General features: G+C 53.1%; 1 protein-coding gene across 2 annotated transcripts in view; it reads right to left on the bottom strand.

The window, feature by feature from the left end:
• Nucleotides 1-1,212: 1,212 nt before the first annotated feature.
• SCAMP2 (secretory carrier membrane protein 2) overlaps nt 1,213-19,281 on the bottom strand; it is a 31,191-nt gene continuing 13,122 nt past the window's right edge. Inside the window, exons 2-10 of one of the 2 annotated variants that reach the window (XM_038766934.1) lie at nt 15,479-15,559; nt 14,226-14,318; nt 13,564-13,686; nt 12,078-12,195; nt 11,425-11,553; nt 10,382-10,541; nt 5,784-5,885; nt 4,337-4,460; nt 1,213-3,428 (exon numbers count right to left, since the gene is read on the bottom strand). In XM_038766934.1, the coding sequence (XP_038622862.1) occupies nt 3,282-3,428; nt 4,337-4,460; nt 5,784-5,885; nt 10,382-10,541; nt 11,425-11,553; nt 12,078-12,195; nt 13,564-13,686; nt 14,226-14,318; nt 15,479-15,559 (1,077 nt within the window). In that variant the 3' untranslated portion in view covers nt 1,213-3,281. The remainder of the gene's footprint in view (nt 3,429-4,336; nt 4,461-5,783; nt 5,886-10,381; nt 10,542-11,424; nt 11,554-12,077; nt 12,196-13,563; nt 13,687-14,225; nt 14,319-15,478; nt 15,560-19,281) is intronic. The other variant, XM_038766935.1, reaches the window with a different exon arrangement.

Raw genomic sequence — 19,281 nt, 5'->3', positions numbered from 1 at the left:
AGTACAAGTTGGCAACATATAGAGACGGTCCCTACCCAACAGTGGGCTCACAGTCTAGAAGGGGGAGACTTGGGCAGAGGTTTCTAGCCAGGTGCCCAACCTCAGAAATGCCCAGAAACATCACAGACCCTTCTTCATTCCTCTGTTATCATTTTGTAAAGAGGCAACAATCAAAACATCAAGCCAGTGAGCATCTTACCCATGCACAGTCAGGAGGAAGGATTACTTCCAGGTCTTTGCCTCTCCTGTTGCTACAGCTCAGAACTGCATTTGCTATTTAGTAGCCATTAAAGTACCTTGCAACACGGCCTACTCGTATTCAGCTGCCCGTTATGGCCGATCCCTGGTTACTTCCTGCTGTATTTTAGCTTTCAGCGGCCTTCCCCCATCTAGCGTGTGGTTTTGTCATTCCTGAGGCATTTGTCCCATTTCCACTCCATCCTCCTGCTGAACATTTTTTTTCCAGTCTGTCATTTCAAATTCCAGTCCCGATTTCCAAGGAGCTAGCAGCCCCATCCAAAGTCCTCTCAGCCGCCAAGATGACACGCTCGCTCTGGCCTCCTTCATCCCGGGCCAGCTTTGCCAGTGATATACTGCTATTTTTGTTTTTATTAGTGTCCTTGTTGGCTTAGGTGAAGATGTTGCTTTTACTTCAACACGTCCTCCCTCCTCACATCTGCCCAACTAGCACATGTCCCCCGTTCAAAGCCCTACTGAAGGCTCACGTCTTCCAAGACTAATCCCTTTTCCTCAGCTCCTCTTCCCCTCCCCACTGCCCCAATTCGCTCCGTTTTTGCTCTACCCGCCGACAGCTCCACAGCACTTATGTAGGTATGTACATAGCTATAACTTTATATTAATGCCTGTTTTCTTGTTTTGATGTATATATATAATCCTACTTATTTATATTGATGCCATCTACTTGTTTTGATGTCTGTCTCCCCCCTTTTAACAGTGAGCCTGTTGTAGGCAGGGACTGTCTATCGATGAATGGTACTTTCCAAGCGCCTCGTCCAGTGCTCTGCACACAGTAAGCGTTCAGTAAATACAACTGAATGAATGAGTAGGGGGAGAAGCAAGACCCGGCCAGAGCAGGAACTGGTATCACCTCTATCTCTCCTTCACTTGCCCTTTGGCCAGCACTGGCATTGCCCCCTTCCTCCAGCACCTGCCTATGGAATGACCAAAGCAGGTACTGGGTGGAACAGTGGCCCCTTTGCATGTTTGTTTGGTTTTTATTCCAGCACGGAAGTTGAAATGTGACATATACATTTTTACATGGGAAGAAGATCATTCAGAATGGTTGGGTGGGGGAGGTTAAAAAAAAAATGGAATTTTCTGCCACCACACATAGGGACATTCAGGGGAAAGACAGACAAAGAGTTGCAGGCCCCAAGATGGCCAAAGATTCAGGCTAAAAGACAGGTGAGAGGAGTGGGAAGGAGAGAGTGAGAGTGAGCTCCCATCTCTGAGGTGTAAAGGATCCTTGGGCTTTGACCATCCACCCTCTTGACTAAGCCCGTCCCCAATTCAGCCATAGCCCAGTTCCAGGCCAGTGCTGCCTATCCCCCCGCAAAACTCGCTGGAACCATGACTAACCAAACCATCCCCGGAATGCTCTGCTCCCATCACTGGAACCGTTTGAATGCTTTTCACCTAAGGCTGCCCTGCGGGAGGTGAGGCAAGGATGGAGGCAGGAATGTAAGGGCTGCAGCCAGGCGGTCCTTGGTAGCAATTTGATTCACAGTGGAGCTTCATCCAGAGATCCAGAGCTGGGGGTGGCTCGGGGGGAATCCGCTCAAACGATATAGCGGAGCACTTTAGAAGCAGTCCCTGGCTTTGGCTCCTCTCCTCGTCTGGCAATTAGCAGCTTCTGTTAGGAACATCTCCTCCTTCGGCACCCCCGGGGGCTCAGGCAGGGGCTAGAAGCTGGAACAGAAGGGGATGGTGGGGAGAACAGCTGATGTGCCTCGCAAGAGGAAGGCTGTGGCAGGAGAGAAATTTGGCCAAGTGGCCATCGAAACTAGTTTTCTTACAAGTTGGAAAAGTCACACACACAAGTTACACACACACACACACACACACACACACACACAAACCCACCCCCTCTTCCCTAGGTGATGGGCTCTTTCTTAAGCAGCAGCAGCTTTGATGGCTGAACTTACACTGTCTCACCCCTCCCCTCAATCCCCAATCCCCGACTGACCCCACTGCACATTCACTCAGTTGCACAAGGAAAACCCAGCCAGCCGGGACTCATCCTCTCAATCCCCAGATCCAAAGCCAGGGGTTTGTTATTTTGTTATCTTAAGGCTGCGGAGAAAAGAAATGGCTCGGGAGCCTGAGGTTGGAAGGGGTGGAATTAAGATAGATTTGCCTAAGGCCAGTGACTTTGAGAGATATAGCTATTCTGAGGGGAGGGGAAGGAGGGTGTGGGAATCGGTGGGAACACTTGGCTGTCTGTGGAGAACCTCTAGGCTATAGCTGGAGGGGAGAGGGCTAGGGGGATGTGTCCCAGGTAGGAGACACATTTAGGGTTCCGAAACTGCCACCATCGCCCTGAGAAGGTTCTTCTGGAAAGTCCAACGCTGACCTTCAGAGCTGACTGTGGGCGCTGCTCACCTCCTGCTGCCCCTCCATCCAAACCCGTCTGGGTGCAGTGTGGCGGCCCTGGGCAGAGGTGGTGGGGAGGGGACGGATGTGCCCAGGCCTGAAAAGGGAAGGCTCTGCCCACCTTGGGCCCCCAGCACGGATGGAAAACTCAGGCAGTCCCAGGCCTAGGGAGAAGGGCCAACCAGGACCGGTGGTTGGCCTGCTGGAGACTCTCCGCAGATCACCCGCTGCCCCGGAGACCCCACTTCAGCTCTCAGCCTTGGGGTGGGCACCAAGGCTTTCAAATAAGTGACTTCATGAGCGTCTAGACGGACCACCCAGCCGAGAGGTGAGCAATTGAGTTTCACTGTCCAAGGAGGGAGAAAGGAACAAAAAAGAAAGACAGGAAGGAAGAGGTCCAAGTTAATTTCTTTGTCTACGAGACAGTGCTCTGTCTCTCCTCCGCACATCGGGTGGGAGGGAGTGCTGGTCGCCAAGAAACGTCAAGGGGGGAGCCAAAGCCAGATCCATCTCTGCAACTCCCGGCCGAGGCTGGGGCCGAGGAAGCAAGGCACCGGTGAAAAGTGCATCGTGGGAATGGGAGGGGAAGGGGGAGGAGGAGGAGGAGGAGGGGCGGCGGCAGTGGTGGGGGAGAGGTGGGGAGGGAATGAGGAGGAGCCAGGGAGGGCCTAGTTCCCCTGGAAAGCCCCCCGGGCAGCAGACGCGGCCACGCCTGAGGCGGCATTGCGGAAGTTCCTGTTGGTGAGGATGCCCTGGGAGAACTCCTCCTGGGCCTGCTGGAAGCTGGCACCAGTCCGGCGATACAGTGCGTGCACCTACGGGAGGAAAGACAGGCCCGTGAACCTTCGGCCAGCCCCTCCGGCTCCCCATGCGGCCTGGTTCACGGCCTGTCAGGCCGCCACTCCACATGCCCTGGCCCAAGCCACCAGGACACCACATGCCCTGGCCCAAGCCACCAGGACACCTCCGCTTTACAGTTAAGAGCCTGAGTTGGGTTCCAGGGTCTTCAGGGTTCCTGGGGATGTCTTGGGGGAAGGGAGGGAAAAGGCCTCAGAAGCTGATTAATCTCTTATCCTCTCACCCTACTGCCACCTCAGCATTTCTGCAACCGCTAAGCACTTGCCTCCTCTCGGTGGAAGAACTTATGTCCCAATCTTAATACTTTACTGCTCCCCTGTGACCTCTAATTCATTTAGTGTCCGTCTCCCCGCTAAATGCTACGTTCTTTGAGGGTGGGGATCGTATCTACTCACTCTACTGCAGGGTCCCCTCCCAAGCATTCAGCACCACGCTCTGCACCCAGTAAGCGCTCAATAAATGCCATCAAGTTGGCTCCCACTCCTGTCAGCCTGCCTGTCCCACCCCACTTCCCTGTTCCCACTTAGCTTCTCGAGAAGCAGCTTGGCATAGTGGAAAGAGCACGGGTCTAGGAGTGAGAAGACCTGGGTTCTGATCCCGACTCTGCCTCTTGCCTGTGCGTGACCTTGGGCAAGTCACTTCGCTCCTCTGGGCCTTGGTTTCCTCATCAGTAAAATGAGGGTTCGGTCCCTGTTCTCCCTCCTACTTAGATGATGAACCCCATGCGAGACAGGGAGGGCGTCCGACCTGTTTAGCTCGTATCTCCCCCCAGAGTTTGGCACATAGTCAGGCTCTTAAAGAAAAACCATACTATGAAAATGGGAGGCAGCCAGCCGGGGGCCACCAGGGGCCTGACCCCACTCACCCGCTTCAAGAGGAAGAGCGAGAGGATGGAGCACAGGGTGAAGAAGCCGGCCACCACCATCATGATGATCGGGATTGCCAGGGAGATTTTCGGGTTCAGCACAGACAGGGCCGCAATCCAGCCACTGCAACACAGGAGGTGAACTGTCAGGGTGGTGGCGAGGGAGGGAGGGAGGGAGGGAGCCAGACCGAAAAGGGGAGACTGCTGGGATGGAGGGAGCAGAGAAGCGGGGACCCTCGAAAGCACCGGTCCTTAACCCTAGTCCTTCCAAGTGCTCTGCACCCAATAAGGGCTCAATAAATATCATTCATGCAGTTAAGTGATTTGCCCAAGGTGACAGAGCAGACAGGTGGCAGAGCCCGGATTAGGACCTGGATTAGAAACCAAGTCCGTGCTCTATCCACTAGGCCACGCTGCTTCTCCTTCTTCCCACCGGGGATGCCATTATGGTCAGTCAATCAATCAATCAATCGTATTTATTGAGCGCTAACTGTGTGCAGAGCACTGTACTAAGCACTTGGGAAGTACAAGTTGGCAACATATAGAGACGGTCCCTACCCAACAGTGGGCTCACAGTCTAGAAGACTGTGCAAACAAGGGGACTCCTGGGTAGAAAATGGACTAGGCTTGGGGTTAGCGAGAGCAAAGCAAGGGGATAAGGATGGGAACGGAAGACGTTTGCCTATGTTCAGTGGGTGGGTGAGTCCCAGAACCGCACCACCCCTTGCCCCAGATTTCACCGATGCTTCTGGAATGAGCCGGGAGGCCCTTTCAGGGATGAGCCAAAACAGTCTGCATATGGTTCCTGGCTCTCGGCCCCTCTCCAGGCAGAGCATTCAGCTTGACCTTTCTGCCGTTCCCCGTGTGCATTAGGGCAGAAAGGAAAGGACTCGGTCGGCAGTTCCTCTCAGGGCCTGGTGCTAAGCCAGTGCCCCTTCCCCTGGCCCGCCTGGCCGTGCTGCCCGCAAGGCTGAAGCAACTTCTCCAACCAGGAACCCCTTCAAGCCCACCGCCTGGGGAGCGCCCGGGGGCCCGGCTCGGCCTGACCCGCCCCCCGGCCTCTGCGGGCCCTAGAAGGGTCTCCAGGCCTGCTGCTGGGCGGACCTCTCGCCACAGGAACTGAGAGGCCGTGATGCAGAAAATGCAGATCTGGGTCTCCAATGAACCGGAAAACTCACATACACAGATTCCTCCAGGAGGAGCAGGGCTGGGAGGAAGGGGGTGGGGGAGAGGGGGCTCACTGGGCTCCGGGGCTGGAAGAGGGAAGACACACAAGAAGTGGGGTGGGCCTCGGCTAGGGTAGGACCAGAGGAGAAGAGTCTCAGCTGAGTGACAGGGAGAGAAGGAAGAGTGGAGAGAGCTTCTGGAAAAATCTGGAGAAGCCCCCGAGAGCTCCTGGGCCTGCGGCCCCGGCGAGCTCCTGGGCCTGACAGCCCCGTGAACTCACCTGTCCCCCCAGCCGGGGATCCCCACAGTCTGGATGATGTAGATAGCGATTTGGCAGAAGAATACAAAGAAGAACACAAAGAAGCTAAAGGAGTTGTCGGACCTGTAGGGAGAGAGGAAGAAAAGAGAGGGAGGATCAGCTTGAATTCTTGGTGTGCAAAAAACACACACACGTATGCACATGCGTACTTGGGCTCTTGTACACACCCTGATATATAGATGTATATATATCTATATAGATATATATAGATACACACACACACACATACACACACACACATATATATATATACACACACACATATACATATATATATACACACACACATATACATTTGGGTTCTTCTCGTCACACTGATGTGCAAAGCACATCCAGGCTCTTACAAGCACCCAAATGTACACACCCACACATGTGTGCTCTAACCGGCAACCAGATGTGTACACACACACACACACACACACACACACACACACACACACAGTTAAACTAGACGCCAGTTGCAGGAGTCTTGGCTCTGTATAGTCTACGGGAGGAGAAAGTGCGGGGAGAGCACAAGGACCAGTGGGACAGCTGACCTGGCCCCAGCCAGAGTCCATCCAGGGCTTCCACCTCTGGGACCTTCCAATCAAGACAGAGAGGGAGCTCCGGGGTTCCCTTCTTGGGTGATGCCCCTAAGGGGTCCGGCAGTGGAGGTCCTCCACGTGTGGGCTCTGGGCAGAACTCAGTAATCACATGGGTACCTTGCTTTCAAGGGGCTCGAAGCATCTCAACCACGAAAACGTGAGATCCGAAGGGGCAAGGGGCCAACTCCCACCTCAGCACTTTAACACTCACAGCCACTGAGCAATGGAATTTATTGAGCGCCTACTGCCTGCCGAGCACCGTGCCAAACGCTTAGGAGAGGAAAATAGCATTGGTAGACCCAATCCCTTCCCTCAAAGAGCTTACAGTCAAGGCACGTTCCACACATTTAGACTTGCGTATTTTAAGCACTTACTCATCTAGATATCCATTGTTCCATTCTCTTTTTCCTTCTTTCTGTAATTATTTAGGGTCTGCCTCCCCCTCTGGATTGTAAGTTCCTTGAGGGCAGGGGTCATTTCTTCAAGCTCTATTGTACTCTCCTGAGCGCTTAGTACAGTGCTCTGCACATAATAAGTGCTCATTAAATACTACCGATTGGAGACTCGATTCCAGGAGTCAAGTCCCCATCACTGTGGGCCGGGAACGTACCTACCAACTCCATTGTCTTATATGCTCCCAAGTGCTTAGTCCAGTGCTCTGCACACAATAAGCGCTCAATACAATTGATTCAGGGCTCCCTCCTCCATTGATTTTATCTCCCTTGGAATCATCCAGCAGCGAGCCCAGAGAGTCTCACATTGTACCACAACCACCATTTCCTTAGTCCTTTCAATCCCTCATATTTACTGACTGCTTACTTTGTCCAGGAAACTGTACTAAGCACTTAGGAGAGTACAGCACAACAATCGAATAGATACATTCCCTGCTTACAACAAGTTTACAGTCAAAAAGGGGACACAGACGTTAATATAAAGAAATAACTATGGATATGTATGTAAGTGCTGGGGGACATGTGGGAAGGTGAATAAAGGGAGCAAATTGGGGTGATGAGGAAGGTAGGAGGAAAAGAGGAAATGAGGGCTTAGGGAAGGCCTCTTGGAGATGTCCCTTCAATAAGGTTTTGAAGCTGGGGAGAGTGAGTGTCTGTTGGACATGAAAAAGGTGGGTGTTCTGGGCCAGAGGCAAGACGTCGGTGGTTATACAGTGCTCTGCACATAGTAAGCGCTCAATAAATACGATTGATGATGATGATGATGATACAGAAGAGATCGAGGTAGAGTGGTAGGTTGGCATTAGAGGAGTGAAGTGTGTGCTTTGGGTTGTAGCAGGAGAGTAGAGAGGTGAGGGAGGAAGGGGTAAGGTGATTAAGTGGCTTAAAGCCAATGATAAGGAGTTCCTGCTGAATGCAGAGGTGGATGGGCAAAGGCTACAGGTTCCTGAGGAGTGGGGAAACATGGACTGAACATTTCTGTCGAAAAATGATCTGGGCAGCAGAGTGAGTTATCGACTGGAGTGTGGAGAGACAGGAGGCAGGGAGGTCAGCAAGGAGGCTGATACAGTCATCAAGGTGGGACAGGATAAATGCTTGGATTAACGTGGTAGCAGTTTGTGACGCATCATGGCATAATGGACGGAGCACGGGCTTGGGAGTCAGAAGATCATGAGTTCTAATCTCAGCTCCACCCCTAGTCTGCTGTGTGAACTTGGGACAGTCGCTTCACTTCTCTGTGCTTCAGTTATGTCACCTGTAAAATGGGGATTGAGATTGTGAGCCCACACGGGACGGTGCTTAGAACAGTGCCTGTCACACAGTAAGCGTGTGAGTTAATAATTCATGGAGAGGAAAAGACAGATTTTAGCGATGTCGTGAAGGTCGAACCGACAGGATTTAGTGATGGATTGAATATGTGGCTTGAATGTGAGAGAGGAGTCAAGGATAACACCTAAGACTACATGCTTGTGAGACAGGAAGGATGGTGGTGCCATCTACAGTGATGGAAAAGTCAGAGGGAGGGCAGGGTTTGGGTGGGAAGGTAAGGAGCTCTGTTTTGGACTTGTTAAGTTTGAGGTGACAGCAGGGCATCCAAGTACAGATGTCTTGAAGGTAGGAAATGTGAGACTGCAGAGAGGGAGCGAGATCGGGGCTGGAGATGTAGATTTGGGAATCATCCGCAAAGAGGTGGAAGTTGAAGCCACGGGAGCTAATGAGTTCTCCAAGAGACTGGGTGCAGATGGAGAATGGAAGGGGACCCAGAACTGAACCTTTAATCATTCAATCATATTTATTGAGCACTTACTATGTGCAGAGCACTGAACTAAGAGCTTGGGAACGTATAATACAATAATAAACAGACACATTCCCTGCCCACAGGGGGAAGGCAGACAATAAATAAATAAATGAATTACAGGTATGGACATAAGTGATGTGTGGCTGGGATGGGGGAAGAACAAAGGGAGCAAGTCAGGGCAACGCAGAAGGAAGTGGGGGAAGAGGAAAGGGGGGCTTAGGGAAGGCCTCTTGGAGGAGATGTGCCTTCAGTAAGGCTTTGAAGGAGGGAGAGAAATTGTCTCTCAGATTTGAGGAAGGAGGGAGTTACAGGCAGAGAGGGGATGTGGACGAGGGGTCAGTGGTGAGACAGATGAGACTGAGGCACAGTGAGGAGGTTAGCATTAGCCAATGGTGAGGAGTTTTTGTTTGATGTGGAGGTGGATGGGCAAACACTGGAGTTTTTGAGGAGTAGGGAGACATGTCCTGAATGTTTCTGTAGAAAAATGATCCGCAGTTGCAGAGTGAAGTATGGACTAGAGTGGGGAGAGACAGGAGGCTGGGAGGTCAGCAAGGAGGCTGATGCGGTAATCCAGGAGGGACATGATGAGTGACTGAATGAATGTGCTAGCAGTTTGGATGGAAAGGAAAGGGCGGATTTTAGCAATGTTGTGACGGTGGGACTGACAACGGACTGAACAGGTCGACTGAATGAGAGAGAGGAGTCAAGGATAATGCCAAGGTTATGGGCTCGTGAGACAGGAAGGATGGTGGTGCCGTCCACAGTTAGGGAATGGGAAGCAGAGGAGGAGTCTGCAAAAGAGACTGAGAATGAGTGACCAGAAAGACAGAGGGAGAACCAGGGGAGAAGGGTTTCAGTGAAGCCAAAGTTGAACAATGTTTCCAGGAGAAGGCGGTGATAGACAGTGTCAAAGGCAGCTGAGAGGTTGAGGAGGTTTGCGATGGAGTAGAGGCTATTAGATTTGGCATTCATTCCACTGTATTTATTGAGTTCTTGCTGTGTGCACAGCACTGTACTAAGCACTTGGGAGAGTACAACACAAGAATAAACAGATGCATTCCCTGCTTATAACACGCTTACAGTTTAGATCATTGGTGGCCTTTGAAAAGGAGGTTTCTTCGGAGTGAATGGGACAGAAGCCAGATTAGAGGGGGTCAAAGAGACAGTTGGAGGAGGGGAACTTGAAACAATGGCTGTAGACAACTTGATGAGTGTGGAGAATAATAATAACAATAATAATGGTACTTTTAAGTGCTTACTGTGTGCCAGGCACTGTACTACCACAAGCTAATCAGGTTGGACACAGTCCCTGTGCCACACAGGGCTCACAATCTTAATCCTCATTTTACAGCTGAGGTAACTGAGGCACTGAGACATGAAGTGACTTGCCCAGGGTCACAGAGCAGACAAGTGGCAGAGTGGGGATTAGAACTCAGGTCCTTCTGACTCCCAAGCCTGGGCTCTCTCCATTAGGCCTCGCTGCTTCCCTATGAAGAAGGGAAGGAGAAGAATGGTAGGAGGGAGTTGGGGTTGCTAACTAAAGGGAGCCAGGGGGTCGAGGGAGGGTTTTTTTTTTTACGACAGGGACACAGGAGTGTGTTTTTAAAAGCGTCTGACAGGGCTTCTTGTCTGCCATTGCAGGCTCGCTTTGCACCCACTTCTCTGAGCGGCTCAAGGCCCAAGCCCCCGTACCAAATCTCGCATCCTGCCGCAACTTCCACTTGCCTGAAAGCCTTGTAGATGGGGCGGTACCAGCAGAGGAAGGCGCAGGGGGTGAACAGCATGAACCACAGGATTGACAGGCCGAAGTCGACCCCCCTGCTACTGTCGCCACAGAACCAGGCCAGGCAGGCCAGCAGATTCAGGAACAGAGTCACAGAGTGCACTGGTGAGATGCCAGAGAGAAGGTGAAGAGAAGGGAGACCTTTCAGCTGCCATCCCAGCAAATCCACCCACTTAAATCAGAGTCCTGAGGCCGTTCTCTAGCACGGTTTTTGTTGGAAAAACTGGAGCGACTGCCCCAGGACTCCTGAGGTTTAGAGGGCCCATTCCACTCGGGGTAGACCCTGACTGTTCCAACGTACTTCTGCCTATGGGAGTCCAGGTATTTTGGGGAGCCACTGTGAACGTGAAACAGTCCTGACAGAGCCTGCAATTCTCTGTCTGGGCCTCGGAATAATAATGGCCATATCTGTGGCACTTGCTGAGCGCTTACTAGAGGCTAAGCACTGGGGTAGACAAGATAACCAGGTTCCATATAGGGATCACACTCTAAGTAGGAGGGAGAACAGGTTTTGGATCCCAATTTTGCAGTTGAGGAAATTAAGGCCCAGAGAAGTACAGTGACTTGCATAAGGTCACACAGCAGGCACCAAGCACGTGGCAGAGCCGGGATTAATCAATCAATCAATCGTATTTATTGAGCGCTTACTGTGTGCAGAGCACTGTACTAAGCGCTTGGGAAGTACAAGTTGGCAACATATAGAGACGGTCCCTACCCAACAGTGGGCTCACAGTCTAAAAGCGGGATTAGAACCCAGGCCCGCTGCCTCCTGGGCCCAGGCTCTTTCCGCTAGGCCAGGCTGCTTCTCAGTGCTTTTCAGAAAACCCAATCAGGAAGCTCAAGGCCCAGAGCGCCGTGTCCCCATCAGAGGCACCGCCCCAGGGTCTTGAAACAACTTGTGCCCAACTCCATCCCAGCTCCTGCGCTCCGTCTGGGCAGTGTGACAACCAGGACAGGGGTGGGAGGGAGGCCACGCCGCACTCACACATCCAGAGGTAATACAGCATTTTGCACGTCTGCTGGTAATCGGCTGGGATGTCTGCAGAGAAATCCTGGTAGAAGCAGGACTTGATGGGGAACTTTTGGGGCAGGGGGGGCCAATTGTTCTGTCTCACTGTGAAGGAAGAAAAGGTGAAGAGTCCCTTGGGGCTGGACGGGTTGCTGGCTTGCTTAATGCCACAGGAAGGGAGATGAAGTGTGGCCAGGGTAGGGGAGGGATTCCCTTAAAGAGACACCTGGAATCCAGGGCAAGGACCTTCAGATGGTCCTTGCTCTTGCCAACAGCACCTTTGGGTCTCTGGGAACTTTCGGGAGGTTACCGGAAGGCTGGGTCGGGAGGTGGGATGGAGACAGTGGAAAAGGAGGGAGACAGGCTCCAAAAGTTGCAACCCTCTCTCCACACAGCTCCCTTCCCCGGGGCCCACAGCAAACATAATGGCCCTCAATCCTCACTCCCAGGGACCGGTCTGCTCCAGTTTAAGGCATTCGGTCTGGCCTAACACTGGCCCCAGAGTGGATTAGGTGGATTTGGCATCTACCCCACTGCCCCGAGGTGACCCAGGCACAGCGCCAGCCCAAAGAGACAGGAGGCAGGGGCCGCTGTACCCCACATTCCCATTCCGGAGGCCCCCCACTCACCATTCAAGTTGGCTGCGCTGCTCTTTAGTTCTCGCTCCTTCCTGTCCAGCTCTGCCGCTTTCCTCTCCAGCTCCTCCTGCTGCTGGAGCAGCCCGGCCTGGGCTGCAGATGCTACCGACTAGTTGGGGTGGGGGCGGAGGAGAGATGCTCAGCCCAAAGGAAAGGTCAGGAGAGACTCCCTCCTCTCCCTCACCCATGACCCAACCACGGACACAATGAGCCTTCAGGCGGGGGCTCCTAAAGAGCTTGCGTGACACTTGGTCCTTTCTCCACGGTTTGGAGAGACTGCGGCGGTGTCCCTCTGATTCCCTTGGACTCTCCCTCTCTTATTCTCTCCCTCTGGACTAGCCACCATAGTCACTTGGCCCCTCTGGTCTTCCTCTCACCACTTCCTGATCTCTTTTTAGAGAAACTGGAAGGTGGTTTCTTCCCTCAGTCCTCTCCTCCCTCTAGGTTAGACCAATGCCATCCTTCTGCCAGGCTTTAGCAGCTGTTCAGAGCTTTTGGTTCCCTGCCACAAGCTTGAAATTCAGCAGGAAGCAAGAGCACCATCTCAAAGGGAGGTGTGTGTGTGTGTGTGTACGTACACGTGTGTGTGTGCACATGCATGTGGGGGGGGAGGGGGGAGGAAAGAGTGGGGAAACCGTGAAGAAGGGGAAATGTCCTCAGAAAGGGAACTGTTGCTTTCACCAGACAAGTCCCCCAGGCTTCACATCCCCCTTTCCATTCCCACTAGATTGTAAACTCCTGGAGGGCAGGGGTTCAGTCAATCATTTACTGAACACTTACTATGTGCAAAGCACTGTACTAAGCGCTTGGAAAGGACAATTTGGCAATACTCTACTGTCCTCTCCCAAGTACTTAGTAGAGTGCTTCGCATACAGTCAGCGCTCAGTAACTACCAGAGATGGATTATGTTGGCTTCTTCAACTAACACTGTTTTCTTAGGGCCCAGGACTTCTCAGCTTCTATGCTTCTCCCCTTGAACCCAGGGTGGAAGTCATAAAGGGGGCAAAGGGAGGAACTTGAGCCACATCTGTGTATTCCTGCTGTGGGTGCCAGCCTTCTCCTGAAAACCAAGTGATTTTCCCGAGTGGGCAGCCGATGCACCCCCTCCTCTACTCCGCTGCTGCAGCTCTGTGTTCCTGAACCCTCCTGCAGCCGTCTGGGATCCCAGCAGCCGGCAGCCGAGCAGGGATCAGCATCCAGGTCTCCTGGCCTGGGCTCACACAACCAACAGAGAATCAGGAAGACCTTGCATTTTCTAAAATGGGCTTTTGCCTGCAAGTTAAACAAAACTTCCTGAAGGGAGGGAAGGGGGGTGCAGCAGGTCCCAGATGGGCCCCTCCAGCAGTCCCAGGGAGGCTTGGAAGGCGGGGCGACGGTTGGAGAGGGAGATTTCCCGGGACGCCGAGCCGTTGTGGCAGCCTGGGACCCGGGATTCCCGGAGAGGGCCCTGCATCCCTCTGAGCTCTGTTCCGCCTACCTTCGCTCGCTTGTGGCTGTCACTCTGAACATTATCTCCTCCTAGCAACCTCTGTCTCTCTGAGAGCTTGCTCTCTGCCAGGAACTTGGGGGGCAGGTACTTGCCGGCCTGTCTAAGCAGCAGCTGCAACACACAACTGCACTGTGACCGACCCCGCTCAGGCCAGGGCGGGTCGGGGGCAGGGTGGGTGTGGCCAGGAGAGTGGGACAGGGCACAAGAACGTGGAGTGGGAGGTGGTTTAATCCGCCGTTAGACTCTAAGCACCTTGAGGACAGAGATCTTGTCTACTACGGCTACTGCCCTCTTCCAAGTGCCTAGTAGGGCGCTCCGCTTGCGGAACAATGGATTGACCGTAGTGGCCGGGGTGGGAGAAAAACTGGGAGAAGCCCTGCTCTCCAGAGGCCCATGAAGGTCTCTGCCCCCAGTCCTTCATGCTCCTGGAGAGAGTCTGATCTGGGTCTCAGAGCAAAGTTGGGGGGTGTTGGACTTCCCCGTTGGCGTGGTGCCTTTTTCTGGTGAGGGCTCACACTTTCTCTGGTAAAGCTCAGTTCCCCAGACAAAAGACAGGCCCCGACAACCCACCGGCCCACTCCCTCCCAAGGTAGCAGGGAAAACCCAGTAGACGTGCAGGCAGACAACAGACAGCAAGAGGGTGACGGTACCTTGGGGGTAGGTTCTACAGAGGGCTGGAGCACCGCGGGCTGGGAGGGCGCAGTGGGCTGGGCGATAGGAACGGTTGTTGGCGCCACATTGGTCTGAGGGAAGAGATGAAGACAGGGTGAAGACAGAAGCCTCGGGGAGGCCTTCCGCTTGGTCGGGGATGGGGCCCAAGGCAACGGGAGTCCCAGAGCCAAGCTGCTTCTTCAGAAGGCCCGAATAATAATAATAATGATGGTATTTGTTAAGTGCTTACTAGGTGCCAAGAACTGTTCTTGGCGCTGGGGTAGGTACAAGGTTATCGGGTTGTCCCCCTTGGGGCTCACAGTCTTGATCCCCACTTTATTGATGAGGTAACTGAGGCCCAGAGAAGTGACTTGCCCAAGTCACACAGCTGACAAGCGGCGGAGTGGGGATTAGAACCCACGACCTCCGACTCCCAAGCCCGTGCTCTTTCCACTGAGCCACACGGCTTCTCTGAAGGAGGCAGCCCCACCCGGTCACCTTCTCCCTCCCGGCTCCATCACAGCCGTGGGCCTGGGGGAGCGTCGGGCTGAGGGCGGGCCAAACACCGCCATTCTGAGAGGGTTCGGGCTATTCCCCCACGCCAGAAACCATCCCAGCTCTCTGGGCCATCTGTGGCCCGCAGCTCTCCTTTGGGGACTGTCCCCATAGACCAGGGGCAATACGGTGACGGAACTCGGGCTCCTGAGCCTCGAGTGGGTCTTCTGACATCAAAGGGCAGCTTTTGGAGACTGCACACTTTGGCAGCTCTTCGCTGGAGGTGTCTGGCCTGGGCCGAGTTCCACCCACCCAGTTCTCTGCGGGCAAACAGCAAGAAACCCCCTGTGCTTTGGCAGTGGGGTCCAGGGATCAGAGGCGGGGGTGGAGGGAGGAGATGAGCGATGGATGAAAAGAGCAAGACGACCCTGGCTGACCGCCCCGACTGGGTGCTGCCGAGGCTCTGTCCCGCAGGCCGGGCTTTCCCAGAGAAGCAGCGTGGCTCAGTGGGAAACAGCACGGGCTTTGGAGCCAGAGGTCATGGGTTCAAATCCTGGCTCTGCCAATTGTCAGCTGTGTGACTTTGAGCAAGTCACTTAACTTCTCTGGGCCTCAGCCCCCCGTGGGACAACCTGATCACCTTGTAACCTCCCCAGCGCTTAGAACAGTGCTTTGCACATAGTAAGCGCTTAATAAATGCCATTATTATTATTATTATTATTATTATTATTATTATTATTATTATTATTATTCTCACCAGCCGAGGAGTCTCCGAGAAAGGGTTGAATTCGTCCAGGCCACCCTGTGGCGGATGGGTCAACTGGGTCACCGAGGGATCCTGAGAAGAGAAGACAGACATACCTAAGATCCGTGGACAGTCCAGGGAGGCGGGACCCAACGGCTCCATGAGCAGCGGAGCAAGGTCATTCTTTTCCTCGGAGTCCGGCGACTAAGGGTGATCTTGGACTGTTTTTGGGCCTTCTGGAGCTGGTTTCGCTCACAGCAGCTCTCTCCCACCCCTTCTCCTCGTCACAGGACCCCAGACCAACCCCAAGCCCAGTACCTAAACCCCAAGAACCCCCCTGAGACCAATAATTCTTCCAATCTGCTTCGCTGTTTTCGACCAAGGGAAAGGGCTCCAGACCAATGCCATGAGCAGCTTGAGGGACCACAGTTCCAAGCCACCTGGGGAGACTTTCTGCATACATCAGGGCAATTGTTGCCTTTGCTAAATGCCACCAAAACGACCACCCCATTGCTGCAGTCGGCACAGAGCTTCTTCCACCCCGCAACCAAATACCGGATTTTTTGGCTCCCAGGAGTTTTCTCCAAGAGCATGGGCTATTCTTGCATGGGTAGTTGTGGCCAGGGAGCATGTCTGGCCATAGAGAAGCAGCGTGGCTCAGTGGAAAGAGCCCGGGTTTGGGAGTCAGAGGTCGTGGGTTCTAACCCCGGCCCCACCAATTGTCAGCTGTGTGACTTTGGGCAAGTCATTTAGCTTCTTTGTGCCTCAGTTACCTCATCTGTAAAATGGTGGTTAAGGCTGTGAACCCCATGTGGGACAACCTGTGTACCTTGTATGTATCCCAGTGCTTAGAACAGTGCTTGGCACACAGTAAGTGCTTAACAAACACCATAGTCATTATTAATGTCTACCAAATCTGTTATACTGTACTTTCCCAAGTGCTTAGTACAGTGCTCTGCACACAGTAAGTGCTCAATAAATACCATTGCTTGATTGGCTGGTGCAGAGGAGGAGGGTCCGCTTACTGAGTAGCCACACTCCAGTTTCCCACAGCTCGCTTGGGGCTGACCTTTCCCTAGTGGAGGAGATCTACTGCCTGATTAATGCCCCCGAAGCCCAAGATGCATTGAAATGGATCCCTAAATCACAGGGTCCTTGGCTCGAGCCCAGTGGAGAAGCAGCGTGGCTCAGTGGAAAGAGCCCGGGCTTTGGAGTCAGAGGTCATGGGTTCAAATCCCGGCTCCACCAATTGTCAGCTGTGTGACTTTGGGAAAGTCATTTAACTTCTCTGTGCCTCAGTTACCTCATCTGTAAAATGGGGATTAAGACTGTAAGCCCCCCATGGGACAACCTGATCGCCTTGTAACCTCCCCAGAGCTTAGAACAGTGCTTTGCACATAGTATGTGCTTAATACCATTAAAAAAAAAGCTGAGTCTCAAGGAAAAATAGCGAGTAAAGCGAAAGTTGCCAAGAGCGCTGCCGAGGCAAGAAACCGTGTGAAGCCGTGGGCTGCGAGACGCCCTTTGGGTCCGATTCTGCCAGAGGCTCTGTCATTCCCTTTCTACCTCTGCTCACTGGGTCCGTATTTCCGATTGCTCCCTGACGAGCAGCTCCTGCTTTAGCGGCATCTTGGCTGTTCTTCCCAGGACATGGTAAAGGGGGCTTTCTGCTCACCTGTTTTCTTTGCTCCAAAGAGGAACAGCAGCGGCAGGAGGAGTGGGTAGTCTAAACCCAACTATCTGACTCAATCCAAAGGCACGCTTGGTTTTACCAGGCCTCTGCTTCTCGGTGGCAGTGCTCTTGCCACCAAACCAGGAAGCCACGGCCCTCTGACCGCTTCGCCCCACAGCCGGTGAGGAGCACTGTCCCCCCGCCAGGTTGATCTGGGTGGTGGGAGCCCAGCCACCGCAGGACTGGACTGCCCCGATCAGCTGGGATTGGACCGCCTCGATGGGCTGAAAGGCTTTGGGGCAGAAGAGCCCCGGCTGCTGAAGGGCTGCAGAATGAAGGCCAAACTCCCACGACGGAGCTGCTCCTCCGAAAGGGAGCAAGGGATCTCAGAGTGGAAAATCTGGTCTGGCCTTTGGTTCGGTGAGAAGCCGGGTGGGTTTTCCCAGAGGGCCGCTACACCTGCCTCTTGCAGGGCTGAAACTGAAGCTTTGCTTTGCTCAGCTTTGCTCCCAGAGTCCATGATGCCAAGGAATCTGGCTGCGGCACCGAAGACCCGTCATCCTCCACCCTGCTACTTAGCTTCCTGACTCACAAGGACTTGAGTGAGTTAGAGGGGCGGGGCGGAAGCCTCCTGACCCTGGGAAGAGACAGGTAGCATGCTTTCAGCCTGGTCAGCCTGCCCCAAAAGGTGGGGGTTTATGGAGAGGGTGGGAGGTCAGTTGGGGGGAGGGAGGGGTCTTAGAGAGATTGCTTCCAGAGGCCTGAATTCCTCAGGAAAGGGGCCCCTAGGTGGAGGCCATGAAGCAGGCCCTCCTTGGTTTTCACAGGGCGGAGTTGCCTGACTCTAGATTCCAGAGATGTGCGCCTCTTCCAAACAGAAGAAGCCGCTTCCCTGGGTGTGACGGTGCTTCCTGCTGGACGTTCGGTCTGGAGCACTGCTTCTGATCACCTCCTGGGATGGGGGTCCCCACCTGACCCCTGGAAGGATGCTGAGGTTGCACATTTAAGGGAGCCTTGCGAATAGACACACACCAAAAATGACCAGCCCACAAAATCTCCTCCAGTGGTGTCACAGAAGGGTCCCAGGGAGTAAAGCCCTCCTAAAATCACATCTCCTCCAAGAGACCTTCCCTGACTAAGCCCTCTTTCCCCTACCCACCCCTCTGTGTCATCTACTCACTTGGCTGTGTACCCCTTAAGAATTTTGATTCTCATCCCAGGCCCACAGCACTTATGTCCACATAATAATAATGATGATGATGATGGCATTTGTTAAGCACTTACTATGTGCCCAGCACTGTTCTAAGTGCTGGGGTAGATACAAGGTAATGAGGTTGTCCCACATGGGGCTCACAGTCTTAATCCCCATTTTACAGATGAAGGAACTGAGGCACAGAGAAGTGACTTGCCCAAGGTCACACAGCAGACAAGTGGCAGAGCCAGGATTAGAACCCATGACCTCTGACTCCCAAGCCTAGGCTCTTTCCACTAAGTCATGCTGCTTCTACACAATAACTGTGGTATTTGTTAAGCGCTTACTGTGCGCCAGGCCCTGTACTAAGTACTGGGGTGGATACAAGCAAATCGGTTGGCCACAGTCCCCGTCCCACTTGGGGCTCACAGTCTTAATCCCCATTTTACAGATGAGGTAACTGAAGCACAGAGAAATGAAGTGACTTGTCCAAGGCCACACAGCAGCCAAGTGGCGGAGCCGGGATTAGAACCCATGGCTTTCTGACTCCCAAGCCTGTGCTCTAGGCACAATATAACATGCTGCTAGTATAATCTTTATACTCTATACACATCTTTATACTCTACTATTTCCTCTAACTGTAATTTATTTTAATATCTTTCTCCCCCTGTACACTAAGCTTTTTGTGGGCACCAACTTCTTCCTACCAACTCTGCTGCACTCTTCTAAGCACATAATAAGCACTCAATAAATATGACTGATTGATTAAAATGAATGAAGTCAGGGGGCTTTCCAAGCACTGAACATTACCAGCATTTAGCATTATTTCTCCTCGTGAAGGAGTTACCCAAAAGGAGGACTGTGGGACATGAAGGAGAGAAAGCCTTGAAATGAATCCCGTCAAGACTGACTGTCTCTCCTTTCCCCCAGGCGCTTCTGCGAAAGCTAATG

Source organism: Tachyglossus aculeatus, chromosome 26 (genome assembly GCF_015852505.1).
Source record: "Tachyglossus aculeatus isolate mTacAcu1 chromosome 26, mTacAcu1.pri, whole genome shotgun sequence".
NCBI classification, from domain to species: domain Eukaryota; kingdom Metazoa; phylum Chordata; class Mammalia; order Monotremata; family Tachyglossidae; genus Tachyglossus; species Tachyglossus aculeatus.
Note: the sequence above shows the minus strand (reverse complement) of the source record. Positions and strands in the feature narration are given on the sequence as shown.